Source organism: Microtus pennsylvanicus, chromosome 1 (genome assembly GCF_037038515.1).
Source record: "Microtus pennsylvanicus isolate mMicPen1 chromosome 1, mMicPen1.hap1, whole genome shotgun sequence".
NCBI lineage: Eukaryota > Metazoa > Chordata > Mammalia > Rodentia > Cricetidae > Microtus > Microtus pennsylvanicus.
In genome coordinates this window covers 34,364,238-34,385,792 of record NC_134579.1, presented here as the reverse complement: position 1 = coordinate 34,385,792, position 21,555 = coordinate 34,364,238, and the positions used below count along the sequence as shown (strand labels likewise).

The 21,555-nt window shown below is 41.7% G+C and overlaps 1 protein-coding gene across 3 annotated transcripts in view; it reads left to right on the top strand.

Annotated features, from left to right (window-relative positions):
- Brwd1 (bromodomain and WD repeat domain containing 1) overlaps nt 1-21,555 on the top strand; it is an 84,371-nt gene that overhangs the window by 28,505 nt on the left and 34,311 nt on the right. For 2 of the 3 annotated variants that reach the window (XR_012909653.1, XM_075961059.1), the window contains exons 10-21: nt 258-328; nt 1,095-1,195; nt 3,209-3,249; nt 4,711-4,809; nt 7,770-7,920; nt 8,548-8,682; nt 10,380-10,508; nt 10,666-10,891; nt 11,416-11,604; nt 13,708-13,891; nt 16,071-16,164; nt 17,608-17,739. Coding sequence is in view for 2 of the 3 variants with exons in the window: in XM_075961059.1 (XP_075817174.1) it covers nt 258-328; nt 1,095-1,195; nt 3,209-3,249; nt 4,711-4,809; nt 7,770-7,920; nt 8,548-8,682; nt 10,380-10,508; nt 10,666-10,891; nt 11,416-11,604; nt 13,708-13,891; nt 16,071-16,164; nt 17,608-17,739 (1,552 nt within the window). In the remaining variant the exon portion in view is untranslated. The remainder of the gene's footprint in view (nt 1-257; nt 329-1,094; nt 1,196-3,208; nt 3,250-4,710; nt 4,810-7,769; nt 7,921-8,547; nt 8,683-10,379; nt 10,509-10,665; nt 10,892-11,415; nt 11,605-13,707; nt 13,892-16,070; nt 16,165-17,607; nt 17,740-21,555) is intronic. The other variant, XM_075961068.1, reaches the window with a different exon arrangement.

The following is a 21,555-nucleotide window of genomic DNA, read 5'->3' as shown; positions in this document are numbered from 1 at the left end:
TATTTTAGGGCCACCGAGATGGCTCGTGGGGTAATAGCTCTTGCTCTGGAAATCTGATGACTTACTTGAGTTACATTCCCAGAACCCATGGTGTTCTGACATGGTCCTGACAACTGTCCCTTTGCCTCTGGTGGTGTGCCATGGCATGTGCGCACTCAATGTACACACATCATGTATATTTAGTAGTGATAAAACTCCCCAGTGCTCTGATTAAATATATTAGCATGTATTCTAAAAGCATATCATCTCTTTTAAAGTCCACGCCCTCTGAAGTTCACAGAAAAGCCGAGACCTGGTGTTCAGATGCTGTGCTCCTCATTTAGTGTTGGTAAGATAACACTTGATGCTTTTCCCTCAGTTTAAAGCAGCGTTCATCACGTCATAAAAGTATCCCATGAATTCTGTTCTCTATATTAGCTTAATTTGTGTTGATAATTTCTAGAGTTCACTACGTGATTTTTAAGTATTTGGGTTCAGTGGAACAAAGACAAACCTGAGAACATGGGTGTGGGCTTGTCAAAGGAGAGTGACATCAGCGAGGTTCAGCCCACTGCCTCTTTCTTCCCTCTGTTGACTAACACTGTTCAGTCACTAATATGTAAGAGAATTCTCAGCAGGGAGGCTCATGGTATCATGTAAGTAAGTTGTTCTGGGGTCATGTGGCCATGTATAGGATATTATTCTCTGATAACCTGCTTAGATATGTATTTTTGTTTAAATGTGACAGAATCTTGGAGATATTATTCCCCTCATTCTTCCTGGACAGCAGACTTAGGACAAATTGTGCAGACTAGGCCCACTCCATTTCACTTTAGCTATGACACTGTCCTAGGGAACTCTGGTTGTGGAAGTGTTATTTGCTCAGGAGACAGAGTCTGTTGGGGACTGATGCTCGGGGTGAAAGCTGAATGAGATAAGGGAGTGTTCCCAGTTGGATTAGATTTTCTACCAAAGCTGAGAGTCGAGCTTTGTAGGCATGTTTAAAGAGCCGGAGGACGGGCTTGTAGCGATGCTCCTGATGTGGAGGAGAAGTGTGTTCTGTTGGTGTGTTTGTTAGAAGCTACACATTTAAACTCTTAACATTTTTATTCCAGGTGGTATGTTTTTAGCCACGGGAAGTACTGATCATGTGATTAGAATGTACTTTTTGGGGTTTGAAGCACCTGAAAAAATCGCCGAACTTGAGAGCCATACTGTAAGCATTCATTTTTTAAAATTCTGTAAATGTGTTAATCATTGTTTCACTGCAAAGGCCAATTTTACTAATTTAACTGAGGACTTTGTTTTTTTCCTCCTCCTGTTTAACAGATTACTTTTATTTTAAAAACCGTTTTTTACCCATTAGGCTTCTTGAGACAGGATCTGGTCTTCCTTTGTTGTGTCAAACTCTCCAGTTTCTTCCACAGCCTATTTAGTGCAAGGATTATAGGTGTATGCCACCTTGCCCACTTACTTTTCTTTATTTTTAAAAGTAGTGTGTATATACATGTGGATCTGTTAGGATGGGTTGATACGTCCCCTAGAGGGCAAACCAGAGGAGGCCAGAAGGAAGGGCATTAGGTCCCCTGGAGCTGGAGTTGCAATTGGGAGCCCCCTCCACATTGGGTGGGTGCTGTTTTCTTAGGTCTTCTCAAAGAACAGTATGCTCTCTTATCCAATAAGCTGTCCTTCCAGACCTGCCCTGCTTATTTGTAGAGACATGATGGCTATAATTCTATTCGGTCTGTCTGTCTATCTTCTATGAGAATTTGTGTATATTTTGATGCTATTCACTCCACCACACCCCCCTCCAACTCTCCATACCCAGACAGCCAGTTTGTCTGCTCAAGTATTCTTGGATGTGTGGCCTTACGCTGGCGCATGGTCATTTTTACTCATAGAGAAAACTCACCTTTTTATCCTTTTAGTCAGTTGTTTTGCACAGCTCCTTTGCTAGGGTGAGGCTCTGTGGGGAGCTCACCGGGTAAAGTGCTTGTTGTGTGAGCCCAGTGTAAAGCTAGAGTCTAACCAGTTGGTGAGCTTGAGGTTCAGTGAAAGACCCTGACTCAGAATATAAACTAGATATATTCTGTCCACCTGACCTTCACATACATGTGCATAAGGACAAATATGGACACACATATTTACACAAGCCACACAGACAATTTTAAAAAAAACACCTTTTAATTTAAAGATTAATTTTTATTCTGGGCAGTGTTGGCACACACTGTTAATCTCAGCACTTGGAGTCAGAGGTGGGTGGATATTGGAGTTCAAGGCCAGCCTGGTCTACAGAGCTAGTTCTAGGACTGTACAGAGAAACCTTGTCTCAAAAAAAAAAAAAAGAAAAAAAGAAAAATTAATTTTATAAATTTAAGTGGTTTTTTTTTTGTTGTTGTTTTTCATTTTGGTTGTTTTTGTTTTTTTCTTTTAGAGATAGTGTTTCTCTGTGTAGATTTGGTGCCTTTGGTCCTGAACTACCTTCTTGTAGACCAGGATGGCCTTGAACTCAGATCTACCAGTCTCTGCCTCCGGAGTGCTGGGATTAATGGAGTGTGCCACCACTGCCCAGTTGAAGTGTGTGTGTTTATAGTCACTTGTTACCTAGTGTTCTTTGAGGACAAAGGAGGGTGTCACATGGTTGTGAGACGCTGTGAGCTTCTGTTCTGCCCATTGAGCCGTCTCTAATCCCCTGTACCCTACAGTCTTACTGAATGCGGTCCATACTCAGAGCTGATTTAGTGAATGGATTCCGGTTGTGCTAAGAGAGAACATGTTTTGTACATAAATAAGAAAGTGCTGCACCTTTTGGCTTCGCTGGAGTCTGTTTTGATCTTTTTACTTGCAGTCAGAGTCAGTTTTCAGAGTGATTTTCAGCACAGCTGGTTTTGTATGCCCGTCTTTTTCTGAGTGTGGTTCTCTTGGAAAGGTTTCAGTACTCTTAGTGAACCCCTAAAGCCTTTCCATAGGTGTGACGCAGGTATGTATAGTGACTGGCCACGTCCGTTTCTTGCTATTTTTTTCTTTTTTCTTTCTCTCTCTCGCTCTCTCTTTTGAGAAAGGGATTCTGTGTAGCCCCGAGCTCACAGAAATCCACATGCCTCTGTCTCCTGGCTGATGAGATTAAAGGCGTGTGCTGCCACACCTGGCCCCCAGTGTATTTTTTAGCATATAAATTTGTTCATTGAGTAATGTAGATAAGTTTTCATATTTGCTTTTTCCTCTTTAGGACAAGGTTGATAGTATCCAGTTTTGTAACAATGGTGACAGGTAAGTGTGTGCTTGCATTTGTATATGTCTTCAGGCAAAGAAAATACACTCCTTATTGCTCTAGCTGCTAAATAATTTCTACTTCATATTAAGTACAGTTTCGTTTTTATTTGTGAGTCTAATGGCACATCTTGACACTTGGAATGATAGACTCAATCTAATGGACGTACCGCTTATGAGCTGGTTGATGGTGATCAGTTCTGGGAATTGAGCTTGACCCTGTGCATGGTAGACGCCCTACTGTCATCCTGTACTTTCTCTGACCTTGAAAGTACTTGATTTTGAAAACATCACACCCTCCTGCTGTCTGTGCATTGCAGGTGATTTCAGTAGACAGATTTTTTCACAGTGTGTTAGATTTTAGAGTGTGCCCTGCTGCTTTGGCCAAGGGTTGATTCCTGAAAAAATTAAGTCCAAGAATGACATTTTTTTTTTTTCTGAGTAGATTAAAAATCTTAAAGCCCTCACGAAAAAGCATTTGATTACCCGTATTACAGCTGCCTTCTGGCCTATAGGATATGGCTGGTTCCTTTCCCAAAGAGCAGGTTTTGTGTTTGGTTTTTGGGGACAGGGTTTTCTGTATAAAACCCTAGCTGTCCTGGACCTAGCTCTGTGGACCAGGCTGGCCACAAACTCACAAAGATCTGCCTGCCTCTTCCTCCCGAGTTCTGGGATTAAAGGTGTGCACCACCATCACTGGCTTTTTTTCTTTCTTTTCATTTTTTTAAAAGATTTATTATGTATAGTATACAGTGTTTTACTTCCATGTTTGCCTGCACACCAGAAGAATGTATCAGATCCCATTATAGATGGTTGTGAGTTACCATACGGTTGCTGGGAATTGACCTCTGGACCTATAGAAGAGCAGCCAATGCTCTTAGCCTCTGAGCCATCTCCCCCCCCCCCCCTTTATTTTTTGCGTGTTGATTTTTGGTTTTTCAAGACAGGATTTCTCTGTAACAGCCCCTGGCTGTCCTGGAACTCAAGAGATTCGACTGTCTTTGCCCCCTAGTGCTGGAACTAACATGAGCTACCATGCCCAGCCCCAAAGTGTACTTATAAATTTTAAGTTTTTCATGGTTTATATTTCAGAGTTTGTTATGAGTTAGAATTTAAAACTGACATGCTTAAGATGGAGTTTCTGGTGCGGCTTATCTTTCTACATCTTTTTTTTTCTTTAACTCTTTCTTGGTACATTTCCCCCTCTTATATTTTATTGTCTCCCTAAAACTCAGTGTATTTGTGATAACAGCTGAGTTTATAATGTGTTCTGCTTTGTAAGGCAAGGAAACCAATAGTAAATCAGGGTTTCCCTCTGGAGCTTTGCCTTGAGTAATCCGACCTTGACTAACACGTGAGATCACTCACCAAGATGCTGTTTGATACTTTGTGTTTCACTTAATGTTAATTGTAACTGTTGGGATAGCCTGTTGAGTGGATGAGTTTTCTGAATGTTTCAAGGTTCTTAAGTGGTAGCAGAGATGGAACAGCGCGCATTTGGAGGTTTGAACAGTTGGAATGGAGAAGCATCCTACTGGATATGGCTACCAAAATCTCAGGGTAAGTCATTGGGATTGTTTATTACACATAGGTGAACTGCTGGTGTGTTTCTTCTGCGTGTGGTTAGTTTTGTTGGGAGAATTTTAACTCCTTCCTACGTAGTATGAATAAAACTCTTCAACCTCGTAACCAAATTAATGCAAGAAAGTTCACATGTATATTTCTGGAAAATAAAGGAGAAAGGACTTATTATTGTTCACATTTTGAGGGGCTTGGGTCTGTCATGGAACAAGGATGTGACAGAGCAGAACAGTATGTGCTGTGTTGGGTCAGGAAGCCGAGAACAGAAGAACAAGGGAACATCTAGGACAATATGGGCCCTATGTCAAGCACCCAGTGACCTACTGCCTCCCATTAGGCCCACCTGCCACCCTTCCCCACCTCCAGTTTCATCATAAGAATCCGTCCTGTGGTTAACCCTTGCAGGTAGGCTAGAGTCCTCCTGGTGTCTTTCTTGTCTTTTAAAGTGTGACGCATAGAAGTGTCCTTCACTTCAGTCAGTAGAATTCTTCTTCACTTTGTACTTTTATTGTTACGTTGTTTTTTTACATTTACATTTAAAACCTATAGTTTAGAGGGAAAAAAACCCCAACCAAATTATTCAGTGTTGCAAATTTGCATTCTAAAGATAGGATTTTAAGGACCGGTGTTGGTGGTGCCTGCTGTTGGCAGATCTCTGAGTTCAAGGTCAACCTGATCTATAGAGTCAGTCCCAGGACAGTCAGAGCTACACAGAGAAACCCTGTCTCCAAAAACAAGCAAAATAAAATAATTTAAAAGAAACTTTTGTTTGTAGGTGGAGTTGGCATAGGTGGGGGGAGAATGTCTTTGTGCATGCCTGTGGAGACCAGAGATCTGGAGTTGGAGTTAGAAGTTGTTGTGAACTGCCTGTTATGAGTGCTTGGAACAGACTTGAGATGATCCCCTCTATAAAAGAAGCAAGAACTCTTAACTGTTGAGCCATCTTGTCACTCCCCCCCCCCCCCCTTCTTTGAGGCAGCCTGTCTAGTAGCCAAGCCTTGAATTCCTCATCATCTTCTTGTCCCTCCCTGATGCTGGGTTTATAGTACTACCTCTGCTGCCTGGCTAGAATTCTATTTCTGGTTCTTTTTTTCTCTTCTATTTCTGTATTCTATATTTCTGTCCTGTCTTCCTTTGTGTTGCTGGATAAAATACCCTGACACAAGCAGCTTAGAAGAAAAAGGATCTATTTGGCTTATAATTTATGGTCCATTGTGGGAAAGTGATGGCAGGAACTCTAACCAGGTATTCACATCCACCCACTATCAAGAGCAGGGGAGAATGAATGAATGCATGCAGGCATGAATCTCAAACCCAGAATCCTCTCTCAGCTTACAGAGCTCAGGGTCCCCTGCCTGAGAATGGTGCTGCCCACATTGGGCACATGTTCCCTCAATTAAGATGACAGATGATTCCTCTCCCGCACGCTTTCATGCCCCCCTGAACTAGGTAGGCCCTCACTGAGACTGTTCACAGGTGCTTCTGGATTGCCAGGCAGACAATGTAATCCACATAGTACACAAGGTGGTCCTTGCTGCTGCTGTTATTTTTATATATCCTTCGGATGGAGATATATATATATATATATATATATATATATATATATATATATGCTTTCTTCGAACTAAAACTGGATAACATAATAAGCAAATACAGTTTATTACAATGAAAGTAATTTGGGTCCATGTGGAAAGTTTTGCATGCTACACTTGTTGATTATAAAGTGGCTTTGCTGCTGAGTGTGGGGTCGTCTAATGGGGGTGAGTGCTTAAGGCCTTGCACTTGAGGAGGCAGGCAAACCTTTATGAGTTTGAGGTCAGTCTGGTCTATGTAGCCAAGTTCCGGGGCAGCTTATGGCTGCATAGAGAGAAGACCCTTTCTTACTTTCCACTTCAAACAAAACAAAAACAAGCACGGTGTCTTTTGAAAGGCATATGCTATTCTTTGTCTGGCTAGTTTTGTGTTTTGTTCTCAGTCTGTTGTAAAACACTCACCATGTCTTAGTTTCCTTAGTGTCACTGACACATACACCCTGACCACAGCAACCAGTGAGACAGGTTTATCTGCTACACAAGTCCAGGTTATAGTCTAAGATGCAGAGGCTTGAAACAGGTAGATATGACCTACCCTCATAGTTGAGCGGAGAAGAGTGTTTTAATGTATGCATGCTAGGACTCACCTCTCTGTCTACACTCTTCCAGTCTAAGATCCTCTGCTTTGTCTTTCTCTGGATAGAAAGGCAGTGGTGGCACATGCCTTAATCCAGGCAGAGGCAGGAGGATCTCTTGGAGTTTGAGGCCAGCTTGGCCTACAGAATGAGTTCTAGGACAGTCAGGGCTACTCTACAAACAAACAAAATCAAACCAAAAAGGCTGGGTGGTAGTGGCACACGCCTTTAATCCCAGCACTCAGGAGTCAGAGACACGCAGGAGTCAGAGCCTGGTTTACAGAACTAGTTCCAGCACAGACTCCAAAGCCACAGAGAAACCTTGTCTCAGAAACAAAACCGTGAGCAGGATAGTTGTTGTAAGTAGCGGTGGTGTCCTAAAGTCCGCCCTGACTGTATTGTTAGTTATCCTCTGCTCCTCTGGATTTTCTCTGACCTACTTAAAGATAATTTATTTGTTGATAAATAGACACATGAATTAGGTTCCTCCCAGCCATCTTTCCCTTTTTTCCTCTCTGTAACCTGGACTGTTCTTTGAACTCAAGTAGTTGAGGATGACCTTGATTTTATGATTCTCCTTTCTCTTCCCACCTACTGGAATCACAGGCTTTTACTGCCGTAGGTGGTGTTATAACTTTATGTACTGGGGATCAAGCAGTTCACCAACTGAGCTTCATCTTAGATTTCTTTATTAACGTTTGTATTAGTGATGGACTGTACCTTGTGTGGTGTGCGTTCCAAGTGAGTTTACACAGTGTCTTTGCTTTGTTAGAGACACATCTTCTGAAGAGGAGAGGTTTATGAAACCCAAAGTTACAATGATAGCTTGGAATCAGGATGACAGCATTGTAGTCACAGCTGTGAATGACCATGTCCTCAAAGTGTGGAATTCCTACACTGGACAGCTGCTTCATAACTTACTGGTAGGTAGTTCCAATAGGGTATGATAATTCAGAATTTTTAATTTACTTTAATTTTTGTTTACTTTCTAAGTTTATTTATTTATTGATTGATTGATTGGAGACAGAGTTTCTCTATGTAGCCCTGACTATCCTGGAACTCCCTCTGTAGACCAGGCTGACCTTGAACTCGATCTGCCTGTCTCTGCCTCCCTTGTGCTGGATCAAAGGTGTTTGCCACCATGCCAAACTCAGATTTTTTTTTTAGTCTTTGAGAGAAGTCTGGGTTAACTTTCAACTTGGTGTATATGTCAGAAAGACCTTGAACCTGTGGTTTTGGGTTTTGAGGTAGGGGATCTCTCTGTAGCCCTGATTGTCTTGGAACTCCCTATATAAAACAGCCTGGCCTCAAACTCACAGGGTCAGTGACCCTGAACCCCCCCCCCCTTTTTAAAGCCCCCTTTTAAATCATAACACTGATGTTATGAATATACTGAATAAATCATTTAAATGATTCAAATGACTAGGAATATTTATATGCATGCATAAATCATTGTTGATAGTATATTTTAAAGTTAATAAACATGACTTTATTAATTTCAACATATAAGTTGCAAACTATTCTTAATATTATGACTTTGTTGAATAAAGGGACATGCTGATGAAGTGTTTGTTTTGGAGACACATCCCTTTGATTGCAGAATTATGTTATCTGCAGGACATGATGGCAGCATATTTATATGGGATATTACAAAAGGCATCAAGATGAAACATTATTTTAATATGGTAAGTAAAGCGAGTTTTTTAATTGTGCTTTTATGGGCTATGAGAATTAGTTAGAAGTTGATTGACTTGCAGTGGCAACTTTTATACAAATCAAAGTAGTAGAAGCTTAGTCTGATAGCTTCATACACATATGTTCATGGCATTCTGTGAACTTACAGATATTCGTAAGTTTCGCTTAGATGGCTTTTTATTTATATGTGTATGCTTGTCAGTGTGTTTATTTTGTGTGTGCAGGTGTTTGGCATGTGTATAATGTGTGTGCAATGCCCAGTTGGCCAGAAGATGGCTGCAGATTGTCTGAAACTAGAGATAAAGATGGTTGTAAGCCACATTGTGGGTGCTGCTGGAAATTGAGCCCCAGATCCCCTAGAAGAGGTGCCTGTGCTCTTAACTGCTGAGCCCTTTCTCCAACCCTGTCGGTCAGTTTATATCCCAGTATAAAACTAAGTCAGTAGTTAGACTCTAGAACCAAATGAGGATCCTTTTGAAGAACTCACTGACGTGCCCATAACCTGAGAAAAAGGCAGTATTTGATCTGGGTCTAGATTGGCTGCCCCAGTGCCATTCCTGGTGCTTGGCTGCTGCTTGAGTCCAGATCCACTGCAGGTTGCTATGCACTGTAGTAAATGGCTGAGCTGTCTAGCTCTCTCTCTGAACTCCTGACTGGTGTGTGCTACTGTGGTTAGCCCAGTGTGTAGTAGTTTAAATTTAAACAAAGCTATATTAATTCAGACTTTAAGTGGAATATATTTAATCTCTAAACAAAGAATAATTGACCTTGTATGATGAGGCCTCCTTACCTCACTGCCCATTTGGGAGGCCTAGGGTTTTTGTTTTTTCAAGATATTAATTGAATATATTGGAGATTGTGATCCATGTTCAAGAACTTTCCATAGCAAAGTTGTTTGTTCAGGGCTGGATAGATGGCTCAGCTATCGAGAGCTTTGTTGGTTCACCAGAGGGATCGGTTAACTTGAGTTTCCTGGATCTGGTGTCTTCTGACCTGACACATTAGGCATGAACTTAGAACACACACACACATGTAGGTAAACCACCCACACATCCAAAATAAAGAAAATCTAAAACCTTTCATAATGCTTGTATAGTAGCTGGAGAGACAGCTCACACAATGCTGTTGCACAAGAACTGAGTTTGGTGTTTTTTAGTACTCGGCCTGTGCTGACACCTGCCTGTTCCTCTTGTTCTGTTGACCAAGGTTCCCGCAGTCGTTTAAGTCCCAAAGAAATCACACAGAGGTCTACATTATTACAAACTGATTGGCTCATTAGCTCAGGCTTATATAACTCTTATAACTTACATTAACCCATTATTATTGTTATCTGTGTTAGCCATGTGGCTGGTACCTTATTTGGCGGAGCAGTCACATCTTGCTTCCCCTGTGGCTGGGACAGGACTGCAAACTAGGACTTTGTTCTTCCCATAATTCTCCTGTTCTCATTGACCCGCCTCTACTTCCCTGTCTGGTTGTCCTGTTTATACTTCCTGCCTGGCTACTGACCAATCAGAGTCTATTTTAAAACTATTTGACAGAATACAGACAATTGTTCCACACTGTTGTAGATGGCCCTATGCCCCTCTGGCCTGTGTAGGCCCCCATGAGCATGTAGCATAAATTTAAGCAGACAGTCATAGAGCATGTTAATGTGCCTAATGTTCTTTCTTCCGGGCTTTCCTAGATTGAAGGACAAGGGCATGGAGCCGTGTTTGACTGTAAGTTCTCGCAGGACGGACAGCATTTTGCCTGTACAGACTCTCATGGGCATCTTCTGATATTTGGTTTTGGATGTAGCAAACCATATGAAAAGGTCATTCTTATGTTTCTTACAGCCTATGAATAGTTGGGAGAGGTAGTTTGGAAATAGTTATTTAATTTCCTATTGTTTATAATTTTACATACCTTTAATACTGTTTGTAACAAATAAATATCTAAAAAATGTCATTCCATGATCTTTACTTTCCTAGATTCCTGATCAGATGTTTTTCCATACCGACTACCGACCACTGATACGAGATTCCAATAACTATGTCTTAGATGAGCAGACACAACAGGCACCTCATCTTATGCCCCCACCATTCTTGGTAGATGTAGATGGGAACCCTCATCCAACCAAGTACCAGAGATTAGTACCAGGTCGAGAAAACTCAGCAGATGAGCACTTGGTTCCACAACTAGGCTATGTGGCCACAAGTAAGTGCAAATTCCGTCTTTGTCTATGTGTCTGTCTTGTCTGTCTCTCTGGTTTCTCTATTTATCTCTGGCTTGTCTGTAATTTCCTATGTAGAATAGGCTGTCCTGCTTCAGTAGGAGTGCTAAGACTACCTGGTCTTTGGGCCACCACCCAGGCAGCCATGGGTTGTTCCAGACCTCAAGTGCCGCACAATGTGTGCAGCTGAGTCAGAGGAGCTCCACAGGGAGCTTGTTTTTCTGTGACTTAGTACTTCAGTCTTTTTGCTTTTAATCCTTTTGTTAATAACCCATCTGTTGTATGTAGGGTATTTTCCTACTAGGTTATTTTTTTGGAAAGAAATTCATTGTAGTACTGTGTTTTTGTTTTGCTTAGTTCAGGGTACCTGGAGTCCAGGGTCTTGTTCATGCTGGGCAGGTGCTCCACCACTGAGCTTCATGCCCAGCTCTGTTGATGTGTTTTAGTGAAGATTTTAGTTTCTCTGCTCTCACATAACATGTTTACAGAGTAGTGGATGACTTTGTAGGTGATGGAGAGGTGATTGAACAGATCATAAGCCTACAGACCAATGATGTTGGTGAAGCCAGCCCCGAATCCAGCATTCTTGATGGGATGATCCGGCAGTTGCAGCAGCAGCAGGACCAGAGACTGGGGCTGGATCAGGATGCGACTGCAAATGGAGTTTCACATGGGGAGGAGACTCCCCGAAGAGGGGGTGAGTGCCAGTGAGATATTTCATTTAACATGGTAGTACTGAAGCAAAGAGAGGTGAAGTCTTCGCTAGGTACATTCATTGCAAAGAAACCAATGAGCAACATATTCTTGCACCTAGTGTTCTGAAAATTGTTAACTCAAAAAATGGAATGATAGTGGACTTGAGATTTTTCAGCCTTCTCAGCTATAATAAGACTGAGTTTGTTAAAAAATGTATCACATGAGAGCAAACTGTATCTTTAAGGGAAAAGTACATTCAGCCTTCCCTTGCTTTGACATTCACGTCTTTCCAGAAACTTACTGGAGTGGAGACTTACTCTCTTCTAAATCAGCATTTCAGGATGAGCTTGGAAGTAAGTCTCCACTCCAGTGTCTATTAGGCTGCCATCTTAACAATCATAGTTGCAAGTCCACATTTTTTTGCACCTTGCCTTTTGTCCTAATCTAGGAATCACTGCATACTAATGAGTTGGGTTTTTTCTTTTCCAAGACAGGGTTTCTCTATGTAGTCCTGGCTGTCCTAAAACTCACTCTGTAGACCACATTGGCTTCGAACTCAGAGATCCACCAGTCTCTTCCTTCCAGTACTGGGATTAAAGATGTGTGTTACATCTTTAATATTTAATATAGGTATTTATATGTAAGGTGTGTTCTTTGGGGTAGTTTAGGCGACTTATGGCAACATAGTGCTTTTAGCTCATAGTGGGTTGCCCTGTCTCCTGGCCTCTAGCTGAAAGTTTCACTGCAGACTGTGCCGTCACCTGTCACGTTCCACTCCCAGTGTCCAGGCATTGTCCATAGAATTTCATATGTGTAGTTTATCCCTATTCATTACTAACGTTTCTGTGTTGAATGCATGCCATGCCACGCTCTTGTGCATGTGTGCTTATGCATATGTGTGTGAGTACCCATGGAGGCCACAAGAGGGCCAGAGTTAGAGTTAGTTGTGAGCTGCCTGACATGGGTGCTGGGATCTGAATTTTAGGTTCTCTCGGAGCACATCTCTCTTATTTATATCTATGTGTGTGTATGTGTTGGCTTGTTTGAGTGTTTGCCTTTTGTGTTTAAGTGCTTGTGGGACCCAGAAGAGGGTTACCAGTTCGAGCCACCTTGACATGGGTGCTAGGAATTAAACTCGGGGCCGCTTGACGAACACCAAATGCTCTTAACTGCTGGGCCATCTTTAGCCCTTTGTAGGAATTAAATAAAAAAATATTGTTGAAATTATACTAACTTGTATGTATGTCTGTGTGAGAGTGTTTGTGCTGTGGTGTGTGTCTCACAGAGGCCAAGATCCCCTGAAGGTGGAGTTGAGGTTGTTGACATTTGCCTGCCTGGTTGCCCAGGTCATAGCATTGTTCTTTTTGTGTAGCCATCCCAGTTGGGGAGGGGCGTACATCCTTAACAAAGGCTTTCCCTAAAGTTCAAACTGAAGTTTATCAATTAATGTTAAGTATTCTTCAGTGTGTCAAAATTTTTCTTCTTGCAAGTTACTTTTAGTATGTTTACTTTCCCTGATTTGGGGTATGTGTCCTACTAAGAAGAATTCCCTCCCTCCCCCTCTGTCTCCCTGTCTCCCTCCCTGTCTCTCTCTGTCTGTTTTGAGGCAGGGTTTCACTCTCACTCTGTAGACCAGGCTGACCTTGAACTCTGCCTCTGAGTGCTGGGATTACAGGTGTTACACTGCCATCCTTCCACCTGGTGGAAGAATGCATTTTTGTTGTGTTGTCTTAAGGTTTCTATTGATGTGAAGAGACGCCAAAACCATGACAGCTTTTATAGGAAAGCATTTAATTGGGTGGCCTACATTGTCAGAGGTTCAGTCCACTATCACGTTGGACATGGCGGTATGAGGGCAAAAATGGTGCTAGAGAAGGAGAGGAGAGTCCTATGTTTTGACCTGCAAGCAACACAAGTGAACTGCACATAGCTTGAGTAAAGGAGACCTCGGCGCCCACCCCACAGTGACACACTTCCTCCAACAAAGTCACACCTCCTAAAAGTGCCACTCTCTTGTGGGGCCATTTTCTTTCAGATCACCACATGTTAAGTGAAAAATAATTTTGAAATAGTTTCTAACTAATTTTCTGATAATTTTTTCTAGGTTTTAGAAGACCGAGTTTAGACATTCAGTCTCCTCCAAACATCGGTCTCCGCCGGAGTGGACAGGTTGAAGGTGTTCGTCAGATGCATCAGAATGCTCCCCGGAGTCAGATTGCCACAGAGCGTGACCTGCAGGCTTGGAAGCGGAGAGTGGTTGTTCCAGAGGCACCACCAGGCCTGTTCAGGTCTGTTGAAGGATGTGCTCTTAGCTGTCAGATGTTTTCATGTCGTTATCTACACACCTTGTAGTAGAAATAACCATTTAAGTATATTTCAGTAATGCATGAGTATCTATTTTAATTGTGGAGAGGACTCAATTTAATTTCCCAGCCTTGTTACATAGTGAACTATGTCATTGCCAGTTTTGTTTCATCTCTGAAGTCGCCGTTTCTCCTTCAGCGTCATTTAGCAATAAAGACACATAATGTCTTCTTTGGTAATTTAGCATATGTTCCTAAAAGTCAACAGTATTTTCTCTACCACATCATTAAACACACACAGTTCTCCATATAACCAAAGGTTTAGTCAGTTTTGAAGTCACCAGCGGTTTGCAAGGCTGGTGTAATGTAATTTATCATGTAATAAAAATCATAACATGTTTTTATTCTGTCAGCACCTATAAATGCTACATTCATCGATTAGGTAATAATGCAATCAGGGTCTTTTTGTTTAGTTTGTCATGGGTACTCCTTTGTTTTGGCTTTTTGAGATGCGGTTTCTCTGTATAGCTTTGGAGCCTGCCCTGGAACTCACGCTCTAGACTAGGCTGGCCTTGAACTCACAGAGATCCACCTGCCTCTGCCTCCTGAGTGCTGGGCTTAATGCCACTATTGCCTGGCTGTCATGGGTACTCTTAAAAGAGAGGTTTCCTCTTAATAGTCTTTTTCCCCAAAAAAAAATATATTTATTTATTTATTTATTTATTTATTTATTTATTTATTATGTATACAATATTCTGTCTGTATGCCTGAAGGCCAGAAGAGGGCGCCAGACCTCCTTACAGATGGTTGTGAGCCACCATGTGGTTGCTGGGAATTGAACTCAGGACCTTTGGAGGAGCAGTGAGTGCTCTTAACCACTGAGCCATCTCTCCAGCCCTCCTCTTAATAGTCTTGATCATGCAGTTGTAACAGATCTGTAAAAAGCTGGACATGTTCTTGATTCATTTTTTTTCTTCTTTCAGTTTTGTTTTAGATTTTTTTTATTATTTATTTATTTATTATGTATACAATATTCTGTCTGTCTGCAGGCCAGAAGAGGGCACCAGACCTCATTACAGATGTTTGTGAGCCACCATGTGGTTGCTGGGAATTGAACTCAGGACATTTGGAAGAGCAGGCAATGCTCTTAACCACTGAGCCATCTCTCCAGCCCTTTAATTTAGATTTTTAAATAATACAAAAGTTCAGGCTGGAGTGGCTCATTGGTAAGAGCACTATCTACTCTTCTAGAGGGACCTGGGTTAGATTCCCAGCATCTCATACTGGCTCACAGCCCTCTGTAACTCTAGTTCCAGAGAATCAGATGTGGTACACACGCATAACTGTAGGCAAAACACTCATGCCCTCCACCATTTTATTTTATTTTTTAGTGTTCCTTCAAAGTCAGTTTTTGTTCCTTGTACATTGTTACATAGGCAGCATGGTTAAGACACCAGCCTTTCTACATTGAGACATTACAAACATCAAGCCAGATATTTCGGTAGTGTTCAAGTTAGAATCACGGTACCCTAAGTCTGTTCCACAGAGAAGACACATGCTATTTTTAACTTCATTGTAACACGCTCCCCACTCTAACGTTACCCTACTCCAGTCATGTCCCCTGCAGTGTCAGTGGTGTGCACACAGAAGTAAGCAGCAGTGCTGTGTTAGTGTGGGGTACAGAGCATGGAGTCGAATCATTTGCATAGGAACATGTTGCTTTCACTTTTATTTACATAAAGGAAGTGTAAGCCTTGAAAATGACGGGAGACACTTGGGAGCACTGAAATAGGATATCCTGTTGAAGTGGTCCTGATAGAACTGCTTCAAGTTAATGAGTGCTTTTGTATTTAGTGAGTAGGTTTCACTGAGATTTTGTTTTTAGTGATATTAAAAAGTAAAAAAAAAAAAACAAAGAAACAAACAAAATATACAGTTCTAGGCAGTTTGAGGTATGTCTCAGGTAGGACCTCACCTCCACAGCCTGAGTGGGCCTTGACTTTGAGGGCCTCCATGTGATGGAAAGAGTCACTATGCCAGCTGCATGTTTCTGAGTTTAATCATTTCATGTATCTTTTAAAGGTTTATGAGTGGTTTTTAAAATTGTAGTGATTGACTATTTATATCAGTCCCAGAGCCTGTAACCACATACTTAATTTTGTAGGCGGTTGGAAGATTTTCGTATTGAGAAAGGCGAAGAGGAGAGAAACCTGTATGTGATAGGGAGGAAAAAGAAGTCTTTCCAGCTCTCACCAAAGGTACTTTGACTCTCCTACCACAAAATTAACATTCAGTGTTCTTTGTGGTATATAAAGATGTCAGTTGCTCGCTGGGCGGTGGTGGCGCACGTCTTTAATCCCAGCACTCGGGAGGCAGAGGCAGGCAGATCTCTGAGTTCGAGACCAGCCTGGTCTATAAGAGCTAGTTCCAGGACAGGTTCCAAAACCAAAACCACAGAGAAACCCTGTCTTGAAAAAACCAAAAAAAAAAAGATGTCAGTTGCTCTTTAAAAATATGGTGTTAATAGCTTGAGGTCTGTGGTTGGGGACTTAAAGCCATTATAGAAGTGTTGATTCTCAGTATACAGTTCTGTAGCACTAAAGCACCCTTTGACAGTGCCCAGTGACCGTCCGTCAGGATCCCTCTCGTCCCTTCCCAGCTGCTGTCTGCTCTGCCACAGCTTGTGTAGCTGCCATGCGAGCTCTTGGAGCTCCAGCAGTCTCAGTCACATACTGTCTTGCCCCTCTAAAGCTCAGTTGCTGGAATTTTTTCTTATTTTCGGTGGTGGTGATGGTGGTTGGATGGGTCATAGTGTCTCAGTTAACCAAGCTCTGTCTCAGATAAACTGTATAGCCTAGGATGACTTTAAATTTTTGACAGCTTTTTTTAAAGTTTATTTTATTGCATGTGTCTTTGTCAGCTGCAGTTCTAGGAGGGTGGTAAGACACTGGCATGGGTGTGGAGACTAGAAGATGTTGGGTCACCTGGACCAATGCCTGGCGTGGGTGCTGGGAGTCGAGCTCTAGTCTGGCGCATCAGCACATGCTCATAACCATGGAGCCCTCTTGAGCGCCTCCACCTCCTGCACCACGAGGCTTTATATTACCAGATAAACATTGAAAATAGTTGTTACTGGTTGACTGTTGTTTGTAACTATTAGGTATTGACATTGTGATAATGTTTAAGGTTGATTAGTGATCCATATGTAGATATGGATCTATATATGAAAATGAATCCATATATATATATATATATATATATATAAACCTCTTTTTTTATATTTATCCTTGCGTAGCCAAAGATACTGTGAGTTGCTAATTCTCCTCCCTCTGTCTCTTGAGGGCTGGGATTACACAGGTGTGTGCCAGTACCCCCAGGTATATGGGATGCTGGGGATTGAACCTTACTGGAAGTTGTACTTGCTAAGTGAGTATTTACCAACTTACTCACACCCCAGCCTGTGAAACCCTGTTCATTGTCGATTTATGTCATTAATGGTAACATGGTAACTTACAAATTAGTATATGAAAGGTGAGTAACTGGCTTTTTTAAGCTCTTTGAGGAATTAGAAGTAAAAAACAACTCAGAGTAAACAGTATTTAGCAAAGTTATTTTTAATCTTTGTTTCTTTCATGCCATTTGTAGTTAACTCCATGCAATGCCCATTTTGTTGATAATGCTCATGTTTCTTTATGTTTCAGTCAGATTCAGTGGTTTTAGTGTCCCAGTCTAGACAACGAACTTGTAGGCGTAAATACGCAAATTATGGTAGAAGAAGTGCTGGCCGGTGTGAATTATCTTCTGGAAATGAATCTTCAGGCTCTGTCAGACATGTGAGTAGAAGCACTTTGTAAAGACCATCTTACACGTGCGCTTGTGTTCTGGTGTTAGGTGTTGAGCTAGGCATGATAGGCATGGTAGATAGACATGGTAAGTCTGGACGTAGTAAGTGTACTGGGAAGTCAGCTCAGTGTGATCTGACAGGCAGGCTTTGCATAGGGAGTCCTCCTGTCTACCACATGGTACCTGACATCAAGCATGCCTTTTTTTTTCTTATAATTTTTATTTTTATTATGTATACAGAGTTCTTCCTGCATGTACCCTGCAGGCCAGAAGAGGGCATCAGATCTTATACAGACAGTTGTGAGCCACCATGTGGTTGTTGGTGGGAATTGAACTCAGGACCTCTGGAAGAAGAGCCAGTGCCTTTTACCTCTGAGCCTTCTCTCCAGCCCCAGCAAGCATATTTTATTCCCTGAGTCTTTTTTTCTGGTGGCATGGTTTTAAGATAGGATATCTTTGGCCCTGGCTGTCCTGGAACTAGCTTTGTAGACCACACTGACCTTGACTTGCAGAAACCCATCTGCCTCTGTCTCTGGTTGCTGGAATTGAAGGCGTGAGCCATCATTGCCTGGCCTGAATTAATTCTTGACTTTGAATCTAATTCACATTTATATAAAAGTGACACATAGATGATGATTACATTTCACATGTTTTGGTTTTGACTTTTGGTTGGGTGTTAGAGAAAAGAACCATGTTTTGCTGTGTCTTAGAGGCTGCCTAGAGTTCCTGAACTCGGGCAACTCTCTACCAGGTGTCTGAGATGACAGACATAACCTTTAATCTGGCTTTCTGTTTGTGTTTCTATCGTAGTTTGAGGTAGGCTCTCAATGTGTTTCCAGGCTAGCCTTACTATTCTTTGCCTTTTATCCTTTCTGCATGCTAACATGACAAGCACTTTCTGTCATGTTGGCTGAGAGTCTTGTCTTCTCTGGTTTTTCAAGACAGGGTTTCTCTGTATAGCTCTGGCTGTCCTGAAACTTATTCTGTAGACTAGTCTGGCTTCAAACTCATCGAGATCCATCTGCCTCTGCCTCCAGAGTACTAAGATTAAAGGCTACCACCACCTGATTTCCTGGCTGAGATTTTTATAATTAGTTTTATCAAAATCACATATCACATGCACACGTGATATAAGAATATATAAACATTGTTATCATTAAAGTACCATGTATTCATTTTCTCCAGCCTGCACTACGTTACCTGTTTCCTGTTTCTGCATTTGGGTATTCTGGAATCAAACAGTGACTTTGGTGCTGATTTTTCTGAGTTTTAGCATGTAACATAATACTTGCATGTATAAAACATTGGAAATATAGTAATGTATGGCTGTACACCTTATTTTGTTTCTCCGTTTCTCAGCTGATGGATATTTGGTTTGTCTATGCTTTCCAGCTATTTGTATGTTCATCACTGGCATTCATCTACAAATTTCTAGGACAACTAATGCCTAAACCCCTTGATGTTCCATCCTTGATTATGAGCTCAAACTCTGCATCTGTACACCCTATGCTATCAACTTTTACTTATGCTCCCTCACGGCCAGAGGGTGGCCTGTTCTGGTTTCCATTTTCATCTGTCCAATCTCTAGAAAGTTAAAGGTACTTTTCTTCACTTTCAAAGTATTTCTCAGTCTTTGGAGTCTGATTTGTTGTAGCTTGTTTTTAAATTGACTTTTCTGCTGTCTGTGCTATTCATATAGGCTAGGAATGTCCTTTACCAGATGAGAATCATTACTTGAGAATCATTCTTGGCATTCTGTGGTTTTGTTTTTCCAGTGGGTGTGTATCTTGGTCTTTGAAATAAGGTTGTCAGATTTGTTAAGTATTTTTATGCATTGAACCATTTTGCCAGCTCTTGTGAAATTTTTTTGTTGGTTTGATTTTTAAAGCCAGCTTCTGCTGTATTCCAGGCTTGTCTCATGCTGGCATTTGACATCCTTGGCTCAGAATGCCATTTCAGGCCTGCCCCTTTGCTACTAACTCATCTGGCTTCAGTGATGTTGAGGATGTCATCCAGGGGTTCCTGCTCTAGGCCAGCATTCTTCAACTGAGTTAGATCCCCCGCCTGTGAAAACAGCAGTAACCAGAGCATAGCTGCCCAGACTGACTTCAGCCTCTTGAGTACCTGGAACTTAAGAGCCTGTGCCCCATCTGGTTATCACACATACTGTTTCTCTTCACATTGAAGCCTTTCTTAGGACATCAGTTGAAACCATAGGTTGTATTGTCTTCCATTTCAGCTGTCTTCTTGCCGTTTGTAGCACACATTGACACATTTTGTCTGTCTTCTTTTGGCTCGATAGCTCATTTATTTTTTGCGATAGTTTATTATTCCCCTTATTTGAAGGTAACACTTTGGTGAATGAGTTTTGAGAATTATGGTGCAGACCATAAGCATCTTTGCAAGTTGTTGGGAATTTTATAGACCGCTGCCTCAGGAGCTTCTCTGAAATCCAGGGAAAGTGACTACACTTGTTTGCTTTCTCACTAGCCTCAAAGGTGCATCCCTGTTGGCTCACATCCTTTTCAGGATGTTCTGTCGTTGTCTTATATTCAGTAAGATTCTAGTCAAAACCCAGCAAGTTACTTTTGTAGATACTGGCAAACTGCCTTTTTTTCAAAAAAAAAAAATTAATTATATGGAAAGAAGGAAAATCCAGGAAGCTAACATAAAATTGCAGAAGAGCATAATTAAAGACTGATCACGCTGTCATTGTGACTTGTTATAGTGTAGTTTTCAAGACAGTGGTGCTGGGGGAAGAAGAGACAGTCCAGGAAACATGGTCCCAAACAAATCAGTTGTCACCTGGTTGCCAGCACAGACAACTCAGTGTTCGGGTGAATACTGTGTAATAGCTGGACATATGCATTTCCACAAAATCACCCTGCAGTTATTCTTTCCCATGAGCTCACTCAGTCTGTCTGGTGGTAGGTGCTTGTATTGCTGATCCTCAGGCCCTGACTGGGGAGAAGAAACAGCTCTAATCAGTCACAAGCTCTGAATGTCAATATAAAAAAAGAGTTTAAAATTTGTAGATACTGAAGATATAACAGAGGTGTCTTCAGAGACAGGAATGTTATTTTACAAGCAGTCTGCACATTATTAACTGTGGCTGAATTGAAATTTCAGAATTGCTTCAGAAAGGGTAAAACCACACAGTGGGAAAACTATTTGAGAAAAAACTTGTATTCAGTGTACATGAAGAGCTGTTGAAGCGGAGCAGTAGGGAAAACAGTCGGTTTTCAAGTGGGAAAGCATCTAATAGTGGCTTTGTTAGTAGGGAGACATAATGGGAAAATTACTGGTCATCTCGTCTTGAGGGTTAAAATCAGACAGCACTCAGATTACCTCAGTCCAAATCACAGAGCCCAGATCATGGTCCATCATTTCCCTGACTATGGTGACTGTCACAAATCCTCTTTGGAAAATACCTTGATAAAAATAAGGATTTAGAAGCTAGGCCTGGGGATGGAGAGATGGCTCAGTGGTTAAGAGCACTTGACTGCTCTTCGAGAGGACCTGGATTCAATTCCTAGCACCCACACAGCAGCTCACAACTGTCTGAAATTCTGGTTTCAGGGGACCTGACATCCATGGCAAAACACTAGTGCACATAAAATAAAAAGAAATAGAAGCCCTGCCTGGCGATGCGTACCCGTGACTCCAGCAATGTCAGGAGTCTAAAACCATTCTCTGCTACTCCGTGAGTCGGAGGCCAGTTTGAACTACCAGACCTCCTCTCAAAAAGCCCTTCAGTGGTTTAGTAAAAGTGGCATGCCTTCTATGTTTTATCTAGTTACATTTCT